The sequence below is a fragment of the Lampetra fluviatilis genome, chromosome 13 (genome assembly GCF_964198595.1).
Source record: "Lampetra fluviatilis chromosome 13, kcLamFluv1.1, whole genome shotgun sequence".
Classification (NCBI taxonomy): Eukaryota; Metazoa; Chordata; class Hyperoartia; order Petromyzontiformes; family Petromyzontidae; genus Lampetra; species Lampetra fluviatilis.
In genome coordinates this window covers 1141693-1155099 of record NC_136287.1, presented here as the reverse complement: position 1 = coordinate 1155099, position 13407 = coordinate 1141693, and the positions used below count along the sequence as shown (strand labels likewise).

At 56.2% G+C, this 13407-nt stretch overlaps 1 protein-coding gene across 6 annotated transcripts in view; it reads right to left on the bottom strand.

The window, feature by feature from the left end:
* The window catches only part of LOC144935387 (CUGBP Elav-like family member 3), a 58993-nt gene extending 47264 nt beyond the window's left edge, over positions 1-11729 (bottom strand). For 3 of the 6 annotated variants that reach the window (XM_078861967.1, XM_078861970.1, XM_078861972.1), the window contains exons 1-2: positions 11256-11728; positions 5442-5524 (exon numbers count right to left, since the gene is read on the bottom strand). In XM_078861967.1, coding sequence (XP_078718093.1) covers positions 5442-5524; positions 11256-11484 — 312 coding nt within the window. In that variant the 5' untranslated portion in view covers positions 11485-11728. Of the gene's footprint in view, positions 1-5441; positions 5525-11255 lie in introns of all 6 variants that reach the window. The other 3 variants (XM_078861971.1, XM_078861968.1, XM_078861969.1) reach the window with 2 other exon arrangements.
* Positions 11730-13407: the final 1678 nt, after the last annotated feature.

Genomic DNA, 13407 nt, shown 5'->3' with positions numbered 1-13407 from the left:
TCTTAGACTAGGGGTCACTGTCTTAGACTAGGGGGTCACTGTCTTAGACTAGGGGGTCACTGTCTTAGACTAGGGGGTCACTGTCATAGGCTAGGGGGTCACTGTCATAGACTAGGGGGTCACTGTCATAGACTAGGGGGTCACTGTCTTAGACTAGGGGGTCACTGTCTTAGACTAGGGGGTCACTGTCTTAGACTAGGGGGTCACTCTCTTAGACTAGGGGGTCACTGTCTTAGACTAGGGGGTCACTGTCACAGACTAGGGGGTCACTGTCACAGACTAGGGGGTCACTGTCTTAGACTAGGGGGTCACTGTCTTAGACTAGGGGTCACTGTCTTAGATTAGGGGGTCACTGTCTTAGACTAGGGGGTCACTGTCTTAGACTAGGGGGTCACTGTCTTAGACGAGGGGGTCACTGTCATAGGCTAGGGGGTCACTGTCTTAGACTAGGGGGTCACTGTCTTAGACTAGGGGGTCACTGTCTTAGACTAGGGGGTCACTGTCTTAGACTAGGGTCACTGTCACAGACTAGGGGGTCACTGTCTTAGACTAGGGGGTCACTGTCTTAGACTAGGGGGTCACTGTCATAGACTAGGGGGTCACTGTCATAGACTAGGGGGTCACTGTCTTAGACTAGGGGGTCACTGTCATAGACTAGGGTCACTGTCATAGACTAGGGGGTCACTGTCTTAGACTAGGGGGTCACTGTCTTAGACTAGGGTCACTGTCTTAGACTAGGCGGTCACTGTCTTAGACTAGGGGGTCACTGTCATAGACTAGGGGGTCACTGTCATAGACTAGGGGGTCACTGTCTTAGACTAGGGGGTCACTGTCTTAGACTAGGGTCACTGTCTTAGACTAGGGGGTCACTGTCTTAGACTAGGGGGTCACTGTCTTAGACTAGGGTCACTGTCTTAGACTAGGGGGTCACTGTCTTAGACTAGGGGGTCACTGTCATAGACTAGGGGGTCACTGTCTTAGACTAGGGGGTCACTGTCTTAGACTAGGGGGTCACTGTCACAGACTAGGGGGTCACTGTCTTAGACTAGGGGGTCACTGTCACAGACTTGGGGGTCACTGTCACAGACTAGGGGGTCACTGTCTTAGACTAGGAGGTCACTGTCTTAGACTAGGGGGTCACTGTCTTAGACTAGAGGGTCACTGTCTTAGACTAGGGGGTCACTGTCTTAGACTAGGGGTCACTGTCTTAGACTAGAGGGTCACTGTCATAGACTAGGGGGTCACTGTCTTAGACTAGGGGGTCACTGTCTTAGACTAGAGGGTCACTGTCTTAGACTAGGGGGTCACTGTCTTAGACTAGGGGGTCACTGTCATAGGCTAGGGGGTCACTGTCATAGACTAGGGGGTCACTGTCTTAGACTAGGGTCACTGTCTTAGACTAGGGGGTCACTGTCTTAGACTAGGGGGTCACTGTCTTAGACTAGGGGGTCACTGTCACAGACTAGGGGGTCACTGTCTTAGACTAGGGGGTCACTGTCTTAGACTAGGGGGTCACTGTCACAGACTAGGGGGTCACTGTCACAGACTAGGGGGTCACTGTCTTAGACTAGGGGGTCACTGTCTTAGACTAGGGGTCACTGTCTTAGACTAGGGGGTCACTGTCACAGACTAGGGGGTCACTGTCACAGACTTGGGGGTCACTGTCACAGACTAGGGGGTCACTGTCTTAGACTAGGAGGTCACTGTCATAGACTAGGGGGTCACTGTCTTAGACTAGGGGTCACTGTCTTAGACTAGGGGGTCACTGTCTTAGACTAGGGGGTCACTGTCTTAGACTAGGGGGTCACTGTCATAGGCTAGGGGGTCACTGTCTTAGACTAGGGGTTCACTGTCATAGACTAGGGGGTCACTGTCTTAGACTAGGGGGTCACTGTCTTAGACTAGGGGGTCACTGTCTTAGACTAGGGGGTCACTGTCTTAGACTAGCGGGTCACTGTCTTAGACTAGGGGGTCACTGTCTTAGACTAGGGGGTCACTGTCTTAGACTAGGGGGTCACTGTCTTAGACTAGGGGGTCACTGTCTTAGACTAGCGGGTCACTGTCTTAGACTAGGGGGTCACTGTCTTAGACTAGGGGGTCACTGTCTTAGACTAGGGGGTCACCGTCATAGGCTAGGGGGTCACTGTCTTAGACTAGCGGGTCACGGTCTTAGACTAGGGGGTCACTGTCTTAGACTAGGGGGTCACTGTCTTAGACTAGGGGGTCACTGTCTTAGACTAGGGGGTCACTGTCTTAGACTAGGGGGTCATTGTGTTAGGTTTGAGCGAATGTTAGAGGCGAGGCATCGAGTTATATGCTCGTGGGCGTGTTAGAGCTCGTGTTATGGGATAGGGATAATGTTAGATAGATCTATTATTAGAAGATAGAGCTAGCGGCTAGGGCAAGTGTTATGGGACCGTGCAATTGTTAGACGATAGAGCTCAGTGTTAGAGGCGAGGGATAGTGCATGGGCTCGTACTTCAGGTCTCGGTCCATCGCTTTATCCGCGAGGGATGTAACTGCTCAGACCAGTCGATGTGTATTGATTCTCCAAACCCACGGTACGCGCTTCTTCTCTTCGCGCGTGCCGCGTGGTCGTGCACGCGCAGCCGCTGGAGGCAGCCACATTCTAGACGTGACTCTTCAATCGCTACCGCCACGGCCACTGTCCCCGTGAACTTCACTCATTGATTCCTTCACCCACACTCGGTGTGCCAGACACCGACTCGTCTCACCCACACCGTGTTCAACTGCAGGCCACAACAATAACTCACTCACTCGTCCACTCACTAACTCACACACAGTCACTCACCCCCTCACCACACTGCAGGTCACAACAACACACTCACTCACTCACCACACTGCAGGTCACAACAACACACTCACTCACCACACTGCAGGTCACAACAACACACTCACTCACCACACTGCAGGTCACAACAACACACTCACTCACCACACTGCAGGTCACAACAACACACTCACTCACCACACTGCAGGTCACAACAACACACTCACTCACCACACTGCAGGTCACAACAACACACTCACTCACCACACTGCAGGTCACAACAACACACTCACTCACCACACTGCAGGTCACAACAACACACTCACTCACCACACTGCAGGTCACAACAACACACTCACTCACCACACTGCAGGTCACAACAACACACTCACTCACCACACTGCAGGCCACAACAACACACTCACTCACCACACTGCAGGTCACAACAACACACTCACTCACCACACCGCAGGTCACAACAACACACTCACTCACCACACCGCAGGTCACAACAACACACTCACTCACCACACCGCAGGTCACAACAACACACTCACTCACCACACCGCAAGTCACAACAACACACTCACTCACCACACTGCAGGTCAGAACATCACACCCACCCACCACACCGCAGGTCACAACAACACTCACTCACTCACCACACTGCAGGTCAGAACATCACACCCACCCACCACACTAGAAGTCACTACATCACACTCACTCACCACACTGCAGGTCAGAACATCACACCCACCCACCACACTAGAAGTCACTACATCACACTCACTCACCACACTGCAGGTCAGAACATCACACCCACCCACCACACTAGAAGTCACTACATCACACTCACTCACCACACTGCAGGTCAGAACATCACACCCACCCACCACACTAGAAGTCACTACATCACACCCACCACACTAGAAGTCACTACATCACACTACCCATCCACCACACTGCAGGTCACCTCACTTCGTTTTTCTGCTTCACCCCTCGCCCTGCTCCGCTCTGTAATTCCCTCTCCCCTTCGTTGTCTCTCACAATAACTAACAACCTGTTTGCTCTTCTTGGTTCTTTCGGTAAAGTCACGTAGAATGGAAATAATAAAATAATAAAAACAAAACATGATAAAATAATTCTCACGACGTTTCGGCCACAACGCAAGTAGCCGTCCTCAGGTGGAGAACAGGTCTGTCGAGGAGACAGAGTCTGAATGGTCTGTCTCCTCGAACCAAGAAGATGAATCCCTGCAGTCACGAAAGCTTTCAATCGAAACCTGTTTGCTGCTGCTGGTGGTGATGCTGCGTTGGCAGTCGTGCACAAGCACGCTTAACAACAACGCAACACATTCGTCCATAACACTGCGGCTTTGAACGAATACATATCTAGAAATAACAGGCGACGTTTCGGTCCTTCGTTGTATATTATATGACTCAGAACATACCACGAAGAAGCCTCATTGCCCAAAACGTCGCCTGTTGTATTTTTCAATGTAAGACCACGGTGTTATTGGCGAATGTGTTGAGGTTGGTTTTCGTCTTCTTCATAATAACCTCGCTCAATTCAACAAATGCGTGCACTCGTATCTATTACGACTCCGAGAACGGTGCTGTTTGTCGCTGGCCGCCTGGCGCTTTGGACCCTGTGCCCATCGACTGTTAAACCCAAGGACCGAATCCACAAACTATGAACAAAATCAAACGGACACGAAAAAAAATAACCCCCCGTCGATTCTGAAATCGAATAGGCGATCCCAGCCGACGACGATTTTAAAATAGAATCGATTCGCCGGGGGAAGTGCGGGGGCCGAGGAGGGGGAGGTGGAGGGGTAGGGGGGGTGATGACTCATCCCACCGCGCGCGCGCGCGAGCGCGCGAGCGAGCGGGCGGGAGCGCGCCGGAGGGATGGAGGGAGGGGGCCGCTTCAGCACCACGGACAGCGACGCCCGCCGCGCGGGACCCGGGGAGGCGCGGGGGAGGCGCGGGGAGCCAGGGTGGGGGGTGGGGGGGACAGGGAGGGAGATCTGGGAGTGGCACCGGGACCCAGGGGGGGTCAGGGGACCGGTGAAGCGCCGGGATCAGGGATCCCAGGTCAGGGGGTTCAAGTGAGAAACCCCAAGTCTAAAATTCCCGTGTGCAGAACCCACCGTTGGGGTGGGGGGGGGGGTCTGGAAGGGTCGGAGTTACCTGCAGAGAAGGTTCCAGGAAGCGGATCTGGCGTAAGTGGTGAGGGTCCCGGGTAGGGGGTGTTGGATAGGGACCCCTGTGTCGTGGGCCCGGTAGGCGGGGGGAGGCGGGGGGAGGCGGGGGGAGGCGAGATCCCTAGGGAGCGAGGGAGGGTGTCCTGGTAGCGAGGCCTGGGAGAGAGGCCCGAGTGTTGGGGCCTGGTAGGGACCCCTGTGAATGGATCCTTCGGTATGGAACCCCCCCCCCCCCCCGGTTAAATACCCCCAGATGGAGACCCCTTTTAAGTACCCCTCATTGGGGACCCCTCCATAGAGAACGCAGATTGGCACTATTCTGTAGGACTCCTGTGTGGGGGTCTCCGTGTGGGGGTCTCCGTGTGGGGGTCTCTGTGTGGGGGTCTCCGTGTGGGGGTGCGTGGTGCAGGGTGCGTGGTGCAGGGTGCGGGGTGCACGTCTCACCCCCGGCAGGGTCTTCTGCTCGTGCAGGGCGCTCTGAGCCTTGAGCGCCGATTCGCGCGCACAGTACGTGAGGAAGGCGCAGCCTGCGGACAGCACGCAGCCCCCACGCACAGCACGTGAGGCACCCTCCCTCACTCACTCACACATCCCCCCCCCCTCGCTCATCCACCCCTCGCTCACCCTCCCTCTCGCTCACCCTCTCCCTCGCTCACCCTCCCTCTCGCTCACCCTCTCCCTCGCTCACCCTCTCCCTCGCTCACCCTCACCCATCCAACTCCCTACTCCCCCTCACTCGCTCATCCACCCCCTACTCACCCTCCCTCTCGCTCACCCTCTCCCTCGCTCACCCTCTCCCTCGCTCACCCTCACCCATCCAACTCCCTACTCCCCCTCACTCGCTCATCCACCCCCTACTCCCCCTCCCCCGTACTCCCCCTCACCCCCCTACCCCCAACTCACCTTCCCCCTCACCCAACTTCCTCATCCACCCCATACTCACCCATCCACCCCCTCCCTTTCATTCATCCCCCCCCCACCCCATCCACCCCCTCCCCCACCCAATCCCATTCACCCCACCCCCTTCTCCCACGGAGAGGGCGAGCCAGGGATTGCCCCACGGCGATTTGGTCCGAGGAGGCGGGGCAGGGAGACAACGGTCTGGGCCAGATTTGTAATTTGCCTCTGTTTAAGGAGCGGTGGCGCAATGGTTAGCGCATAGTGCTATGGACCTGGCGGCCCGAGTTCGATTCCTGTTCACGACCAAAAACAATGACAGCGAATATCTGAACCCGGTTTCGGGACTCTCCTAGGTTTACTCAGCCCTAAACTAGTGCATTATGGTGCGGTGTGTAAAACATCAGCACTTGGGAGACAAAGGTGGCCGGGCGTGATGTCGACCACACCACCCAATTTCTCGTGTGCAGTTCCGACCTTAATAGGTGCTCGCTGACAGTACTTGCCCCAAAAGCCTGTAAAAGGCTCTACAGGTGAATCGTTGTCTTTGTGCGTCAGCTATGGCCGTGAGGTGGCCATGAGATGGCTGTACAGCGACGGATTGAATAAATCTGTGCGGTGGAGCTTTGAGCGGCTTGGTTTTTCCCTCCCCCCGGGATCTCCGGTTTCCTCCCAGTGGCGAAGGTAAACAGCCGTGCACGGAATTGGACAAACGCGCCAGTGTGGCAGGACTCTCCTCCGAACCACTCATACGACTCAGCGAGCCTTTCCCGTGGAGCGGGGAGGAGTAGGAGACTGTGGGATGAAGGGGCAGTGAGGAGGATGATGATGATGATGAGGTGGACGTGAGCTCGGTGGGTGCAGGTGGCTTCGGGGGGGGGGGAGATAGAGGCGGGGGGAGGGCGGGGGAACAAGAGGGACAGAAGGAGGACGAGAAGGGAGATGGGGAAAGACATTCAGGAAATGATGGTAAACGATGGGGAGCGAGGAGAGGAGAGACTATGGGAGAATGAAGAGACACGGGGAGGCGAGGTGGAGGGAGGTGGGGGGATGGGGGGAGAGAGAAACAAGGAATCGAGTAGAGACAAGGGGTAGGAGAGACTGGGCAGGAAAAGACGAGGAGAGACAAGGGAGAGAGGCGGGGGAGACCGCGGACGATAAGGAAGAACCAAGGAGGGAGCAGGGGGCAGGAGGAGGAGGGAGACATAATAAGAGAGGAGGGAGAGCGGGTAAGCAAGGGAGATAGCGGAGCGAGCGGAGCGAGTGGAGAGGCGAGCGCAGTGGCAAGGGAGAGGGAGAGCGAGGCGAGAGACAATGGAGGCAAGAGCAGCCGAAGGGAGAGCAGAGGGAACCAAGAGAGAGGCACGTGGAGGCAGCGGAGAGACAAGGGAGAGATGGGGGGGGGGGACGAGAGAGAGAGATTCGAGACAGCAGAATGAGGGAGAGAGAAGCTGGAGATGAGGAAGAGAGGAAATATAAAAGGGAGAGGGAGGGGAGAGAAGAGAGACAGAGATAGGATAAGGTGGAGGCATAGGAGGAATATTGACGAGAAGGGAGAGATAGGCAAGGGAGTGAGAGGGGAGAGAGATGGGCAAGGGGAGAGGTGGAGATAGAAGGGAGCGAGAGGGCAGAGAGATGGGCAAGGGGAGAGGTGGAGATAGAAGGGAGCGAGAGGGCAGAGAGATGGGCAAGGGGAGAGGTGGAGATAGAAGGGAGCGAGAGGGCAGAGAGATGGGCAAGGGGAGAGGTGGAGATAGAAGGGAGCGAGAGGGCAGAGAGATGGGCAAGGGGAGAGGTGGAGATAGAAGGGAGCGAGAGGGCAGAGAGATGGGCAAGGGGAGAGGTGGAGATAGAAGGGAGCGAGAGGGCAGAGAGATGGGCAAGGGGAGAGGTGGAGATAGAAGGGAGCGAGAGGGCAGAGAGATGGGCAAGGGGAGAGGTGGAGATAGAAGGGAGCGAGAGGGCAGAGAGATGGGCAAGGGGAGAGGTGGAGATAGAAGGGAGCGAGAGGGGGGGAGACGGTGGAAATAAGATGAGAGAGACAAGCAGAAGAGAGAGAGAGAGAAAAGGCAGCACAGACAAAGCCTGAGCGTCGCTACTCTGGGGTCACGGATGATCGCGCCCCGGGTGCACACCCCCCCCACTCCCTCCCCTAATGCCACCATCATTAACATCTCATTAATATTACCATCATCATCAGCAGCAGCACTGTCATCATGCCATTATCATTAATATTCATATTCATCGCCACCACGGTAATGATCGGAGGAGTAGCGCCCTGCTCGCGATCTCGGCTCGTGGAGGCCGCTTTCTGTCCTCACCCCCCGATAGTAATTGACGTGACCGGAGCTACGGGGGCTGCGGGGGGTGAAGAGGAGGAGGAGGAGGAGGGAGGGGGGCAGTGTAATTAATATTAATTGACACCTCGCCGTCGTCGTATCGATCGATTGTGCGAGCGGCTGCCCGGTGTTTAAATCCCCCAAAAAGCCCCGCGACCATTCCCGCCCCGCCGCTTCGGGGCGCACGCGGCTCGCGCGCCGCCTCGGCTGCCACCCCGACCCCGGCTCGAACTCGGGCGAGGTGCGCAGGGGCTCGCAATTGTAAGGAGATGTGAGCACGGCGGAGCGTGTCTATGGCAACGCGGCCACAACCACCGCCACCGGGTCCCGCGCAAACACCTGTCAGAGGTAATGGGGGAGCGCAGGTGAAGGAACCTCGCCCCCTCCCCTTCCACCACTGGAGCCACCTGTGGGACACCGCGCGGCTTCCCTGGCCCTCCCAGGGCTCTGTGGGCCCCGCGCCGTGCGGCAGTTTGACTCTGCGAGCCTCTCCATCGCCACCGCCGCCTCATCCTCCTCCTCCTCGGCCGGGCATGGAGGGTGAGGTTGTGGTGAGTGACTGAGTTGGTGAGTTGGTGAGGTGGATGGGGAAAGGGTGAGGTGGAGTGGGTGGGTGGATGGAATGAGGAGTGGGTGGAGTGAGGTGGGGTGAGTGGGTGGGTGTGAGTGAGTGGGTGGAGTGAGGTGGGGTGAGGTGGGTTGAGGTGGGTTGAGTGGTGGGTGGATGGAGTGAGGAGTGGGTGGAGTGAGGTGGGGTGAGTGGGTGGGTGGGAGTGAGTGGGTGGAGTGAGGTGGGGTGAGGTGGGGTGAGGTGGGGTGAGTGGTGGGTGGATGGAGTGAGGAGTGGGTGGAGTGAGGTGGGGTGAGTGGGTGGGTGGGTGTGAGTGAGTGGGTGGAGTGAGGTAGGGTTAGGTGGGGTGAGGTGGGGTGAGTGGGTGGGTGGGAGTGAGATGGGGTGGTGGGTTGGTGTGAGGTGGGTGGGTGGGGGTGAGGTGGGTGGGTTGGGGTGAGGTGGGTGGGTGGGGGTGAGGTGGGTGGGGGTGAGGTGGGTGGGTGGGTGGGGGTGAGGTGGGTGGGGGTGAGGTGGGTGGGGGTGAGGTATGATTGACAATGGCTGAGGGTTGATAGGGGACTGATGATGGATGATTAGCGATAATGGGGGCTGGCGAGGAATGATGATGATGGCAATGGTGTGGAAAGATGAGGAATGGATGGCAATTCATGAAGACGATGGAGGAGGAGGATTAGCGATGGCGAAGGATGACGAGGAATCATGAGGGGACATGATGAATAACGATGAAGAGAAGTCGTTCGGGATAATGATGATTTGGGATGATGATCGCAATGATCTTCATGATGGCACTGATGAGGAATGATTTGGGATTGGCCAGGATGATGAGAGACGATGGCACAGGGCGAGGGATGTTGATGACAACGACGACGATGAAGCAGAGATGATGAGTGAGCATTGCGATGTTCAGACGGTGTGAGGAAGAATCGTAATCATATCGGCGAGGTGAGAGTGTGGAATAGCGAGGCGATGATGATGGCGATGATGGTGATGACGATGGCGAGGGATTGCGAGGGTGATGGTGTGGCAATGGCCACCATGGCTCCCCCCATCTCTCTCTCTCACTGTGCCGCTCTCTCTTCCAGCCAGTCGCCAACAGGGGACATCAACAGATTGCGGTGGCGATTTTATTTTTCTTTAACGAGTTCTGTTTTTCAAAATCTCTCTCTCCCCTCTCTCTACCCGTGTATTTACAACGAGACAATGCGAGTTCTACTGTGAATATGATCAGGCTGCTGCTCCCGCTAGTGGACATGTGTGTGTGTGTCTTTGTGTGTGGATGTGTCTTTGTGTGTGGATGTCTCTTTGTCTGTATGTGTGTGTGGATGTGTCTTTGTATGTCTGTGTGAATGCGTGTGGATGTTGTTGTTCTTGTCGTATGTGTGGATGTGTGTGCATGTATGTCTGTGTGGATGTGTGTAGATGTGTGTGTGGATCTTGTGTGGATGTGTGTCTGTATGTGTGTGTGTGTGGATGTGTGTATATGTGTGTGTGTGTTTATTAGCTCTGTCGCCCGGTCCACGCTCCTGACAATGGAAGGCTCTGGCTATGGTGGCGGATGTGGCGGGAGCCGTCTGTGCTGCTGATGATGCCCGTGCTGACGGTGACCGTAATGATTTATGATGATGGTGGTGGTGGCATTGATAATAGAATTATCATCCTGATAATCCCTGTGATGATGGCGATGATGCCCATAATTAATTATGATGATGTCCAAGATTACGATGATGACACTCATTATGTCCATGATTATGCTGTCTGTGATATTAATGATGGTGTTGATGCCCACGATAGTGACCTGCCTAATGATTACTCTGATGATGTTGATTCTGATGGTATCCATGCTGCTGGCTTATATGGTGTCTATTCTATCGGTGATGCCCATGCTAAACGACCTCCGCGATGCTGCTGATGATAACTAGGTTGACGAAGCTGCTGATGATGCCCGTGATGAGGGATAATGGGGGATAGCGACAAATCATCATTGTGGTGATGATGGGAGGATTGTGGATGGCGAGAGATAAAGAGCGAGGCATGATGGAACGAATGATGACGATGATGGTGCTGATGCTGGTGCTGATGCTGCCGGTGCTGTCCACGCTGCTGGTGGTGCTGACGCCGCCGCCTGCTGCTGCTACCGCTGTTGCTGCCAGGCATGACGATGGTGCTGCTGCCCATCATAATGGTGCTGCCGATGATGATGAGGCTGATGGTGCTGTCCACGCTGCTGGTGGTGCTGATGCCGCTGTTGATGGTGGTGCTGCTGGTGATGATGAGAATGATGGTGCTATCCACGCTGCTGCTGCTATCGTTGATGATGACGACGGTGGTCCCGCCGGTGATGATGTTGATGATGGTGGTCCTGCCGGTGATGATGTTGATGATGGTGGTCCCGCCGGTGATGATGTTGATGATGGTGGTGATGCCGAGCCCCCCCCGCCCCGTCCCCACCTTTGTGCGTGCCCGTGACGCGGTCCTTGAGGACCGTGAGCTCGCGGATGCGGCCGAACTCCTCGAAGAGCGGCGCGAGGTCGCGCTCGTGCAGGTGGCGCGGGATCTGCCCCACGAACAGTTTCATGGCGCCCGGGTGCGCGTCCCTGGGTCCTCCACCTCCTCCTCCGTCCCGCTCGGCGTCGAGCGGCTGGTGATGGAGCTGCGCGCCGTTCGTGAGAGTGGCCATGTCGGCGCTGCGCTCCGTGACTGAAGGAAGAGGCGGCCTCGCCACCGGCAGCCCGACTCCCCCAATCTCCACCGCCGCTCTCTCTCTCCCCTCTCTCTCGCTCGCTCTCTCGCTCGCTTTCCCCCCCTGTCTCCCTCTCTCGATTCTTCTCTCTCGCTCGCTCTCGCTGTGTCTCCCTCGCACGCTCTCCGCCGCTCTCCCGGTATCTCCTTCTCCCTCCCTGCCTCTCTCTCTCTCTCCCCCTCCCTTGCGCTCCCCTGCGTGTGTGTCTCTGCCCCCCCCGCCGCCCTCCCTCTCTCTCCCCTTTCCCTTGTGTGCGTGTGTCACTCTCCCTGTCGCTCTCACGCGCTCCCCCTGCTCCTCCTTGTCTATGTATCTCTCGCTCTCTCCCTTCGCTCTCTCTCTCTCCCTGTGTCTCCCCCTCTCAATTCTGCTCTCCCGGCCTTCCCCTGACGTATTGTGTTTGAATGGGCGCCCTCCCTCGCTCTCCCCTTGTCTCTCCCTCTCTCCCTATATCATCTATTCTCGCTGCCCCCCCCTCCGCTCCCGCGCTCTCCCTTGTGTTTGCCTCTCTCCCTGCCTCTCTCTCTCTCCGTCTCCCTCCCCTCTCTATCTGGTATCTCTCTCCCCGCTCTCCCTTCAGCATCTATCTGTGCGCCTCCCTTTCTCTCCCTCCTCTCCCCCTCATTAACGTCTCTCCCTCTCGCGCCTCTCCCTTCGCTCTCCCCTCCAATCTCAGCAGCTCCGCCCCCCCCCCTCGTGACGTAGCAACTGGGAGACCACGCCTCCTCCGCCCACGCGCCCCGAGGCGAGGGGCCGCGCGGTGACGTCACGACGCTGGCGTGACGCAACCGCGTGCGTCGTGACGTCACGACACACCGACAAAGGCGCGCGCGTTTGCCACGAATGTTTAAAAAACGAAAGCGGCGTTGGGAATCCGGTGAAAATCGCGGCGATAATTCGGCGCAAAATTTACCTCGTTAATCGAGGTTCAATCGTTCGCTTTTAAAAAGCCGCGTGCAGTTGATGTGGCATTCTTCGCTTTCTCTGTGTAGGTGTCCGATTACACGAAACTTTGACAGAGCGTGAGACTAACCCGCTCTGCACGGATGTTTTCTATGCGGCGTTAATTTTCCCCCCGAACCCCTTTTTTTAATGCGATCAAATGAAGCGGAAATAACGAAACTAAAATCAGGCAGCGCGGCGGGCGTCAGCCTCGCGTCGCCTGGTGGTCGCCACGGCGACGAGGCGACCGCGCGAGCCCAGGACCCCGAAGCGCTCGCGCTGTTATGACGTTGCGGGGCTTTGTAAACAACAACCGCCCTGGAGGCAGAAATAGTTGAACTCTGATTCGCGGATGTAACAGGCAAAGTGCCCTCAAGGCGACTTTACTTTTGTTGCGTATGAACACGTGTTTTTCACGTGGTTGGTGTAATGGTTTGCTGGGAATGTGACAGCAGCGACAACAGCAGCAGTAGAGGCAGCAACAGCAGTAGACACAACAACAGCAGTAGACACAACAACAGCAGTAGACGCAACAACAACAGTAACAGCAGCAGTAGTAACAATAGCAGCAGTATACACAACAGCAGCAGTAGACTCAAGAGCAGCAGTAGACACTAGACACAACATCAGCAGTAGACACAACAGCAGCAGCAGTAGACACAACAACAACACCACCAGCAGTAGACACAACAACAGCAGCAGTAGACACAACAACAGCAGTAGTAGACACAACAGCAGTAGACACAACAACAACAGTAGTAACAACAACAGTAGTAGACACAACAGCAGTAGACACAACAACAACAGTAGTAGACACAACAACAACAGTAGTAGACACAACAGCAGTAGACACAACAACAGCAGCAACAGCTGTAGACACAACAACAGCAGCAGGAGACACAACAACAACAACAGCAG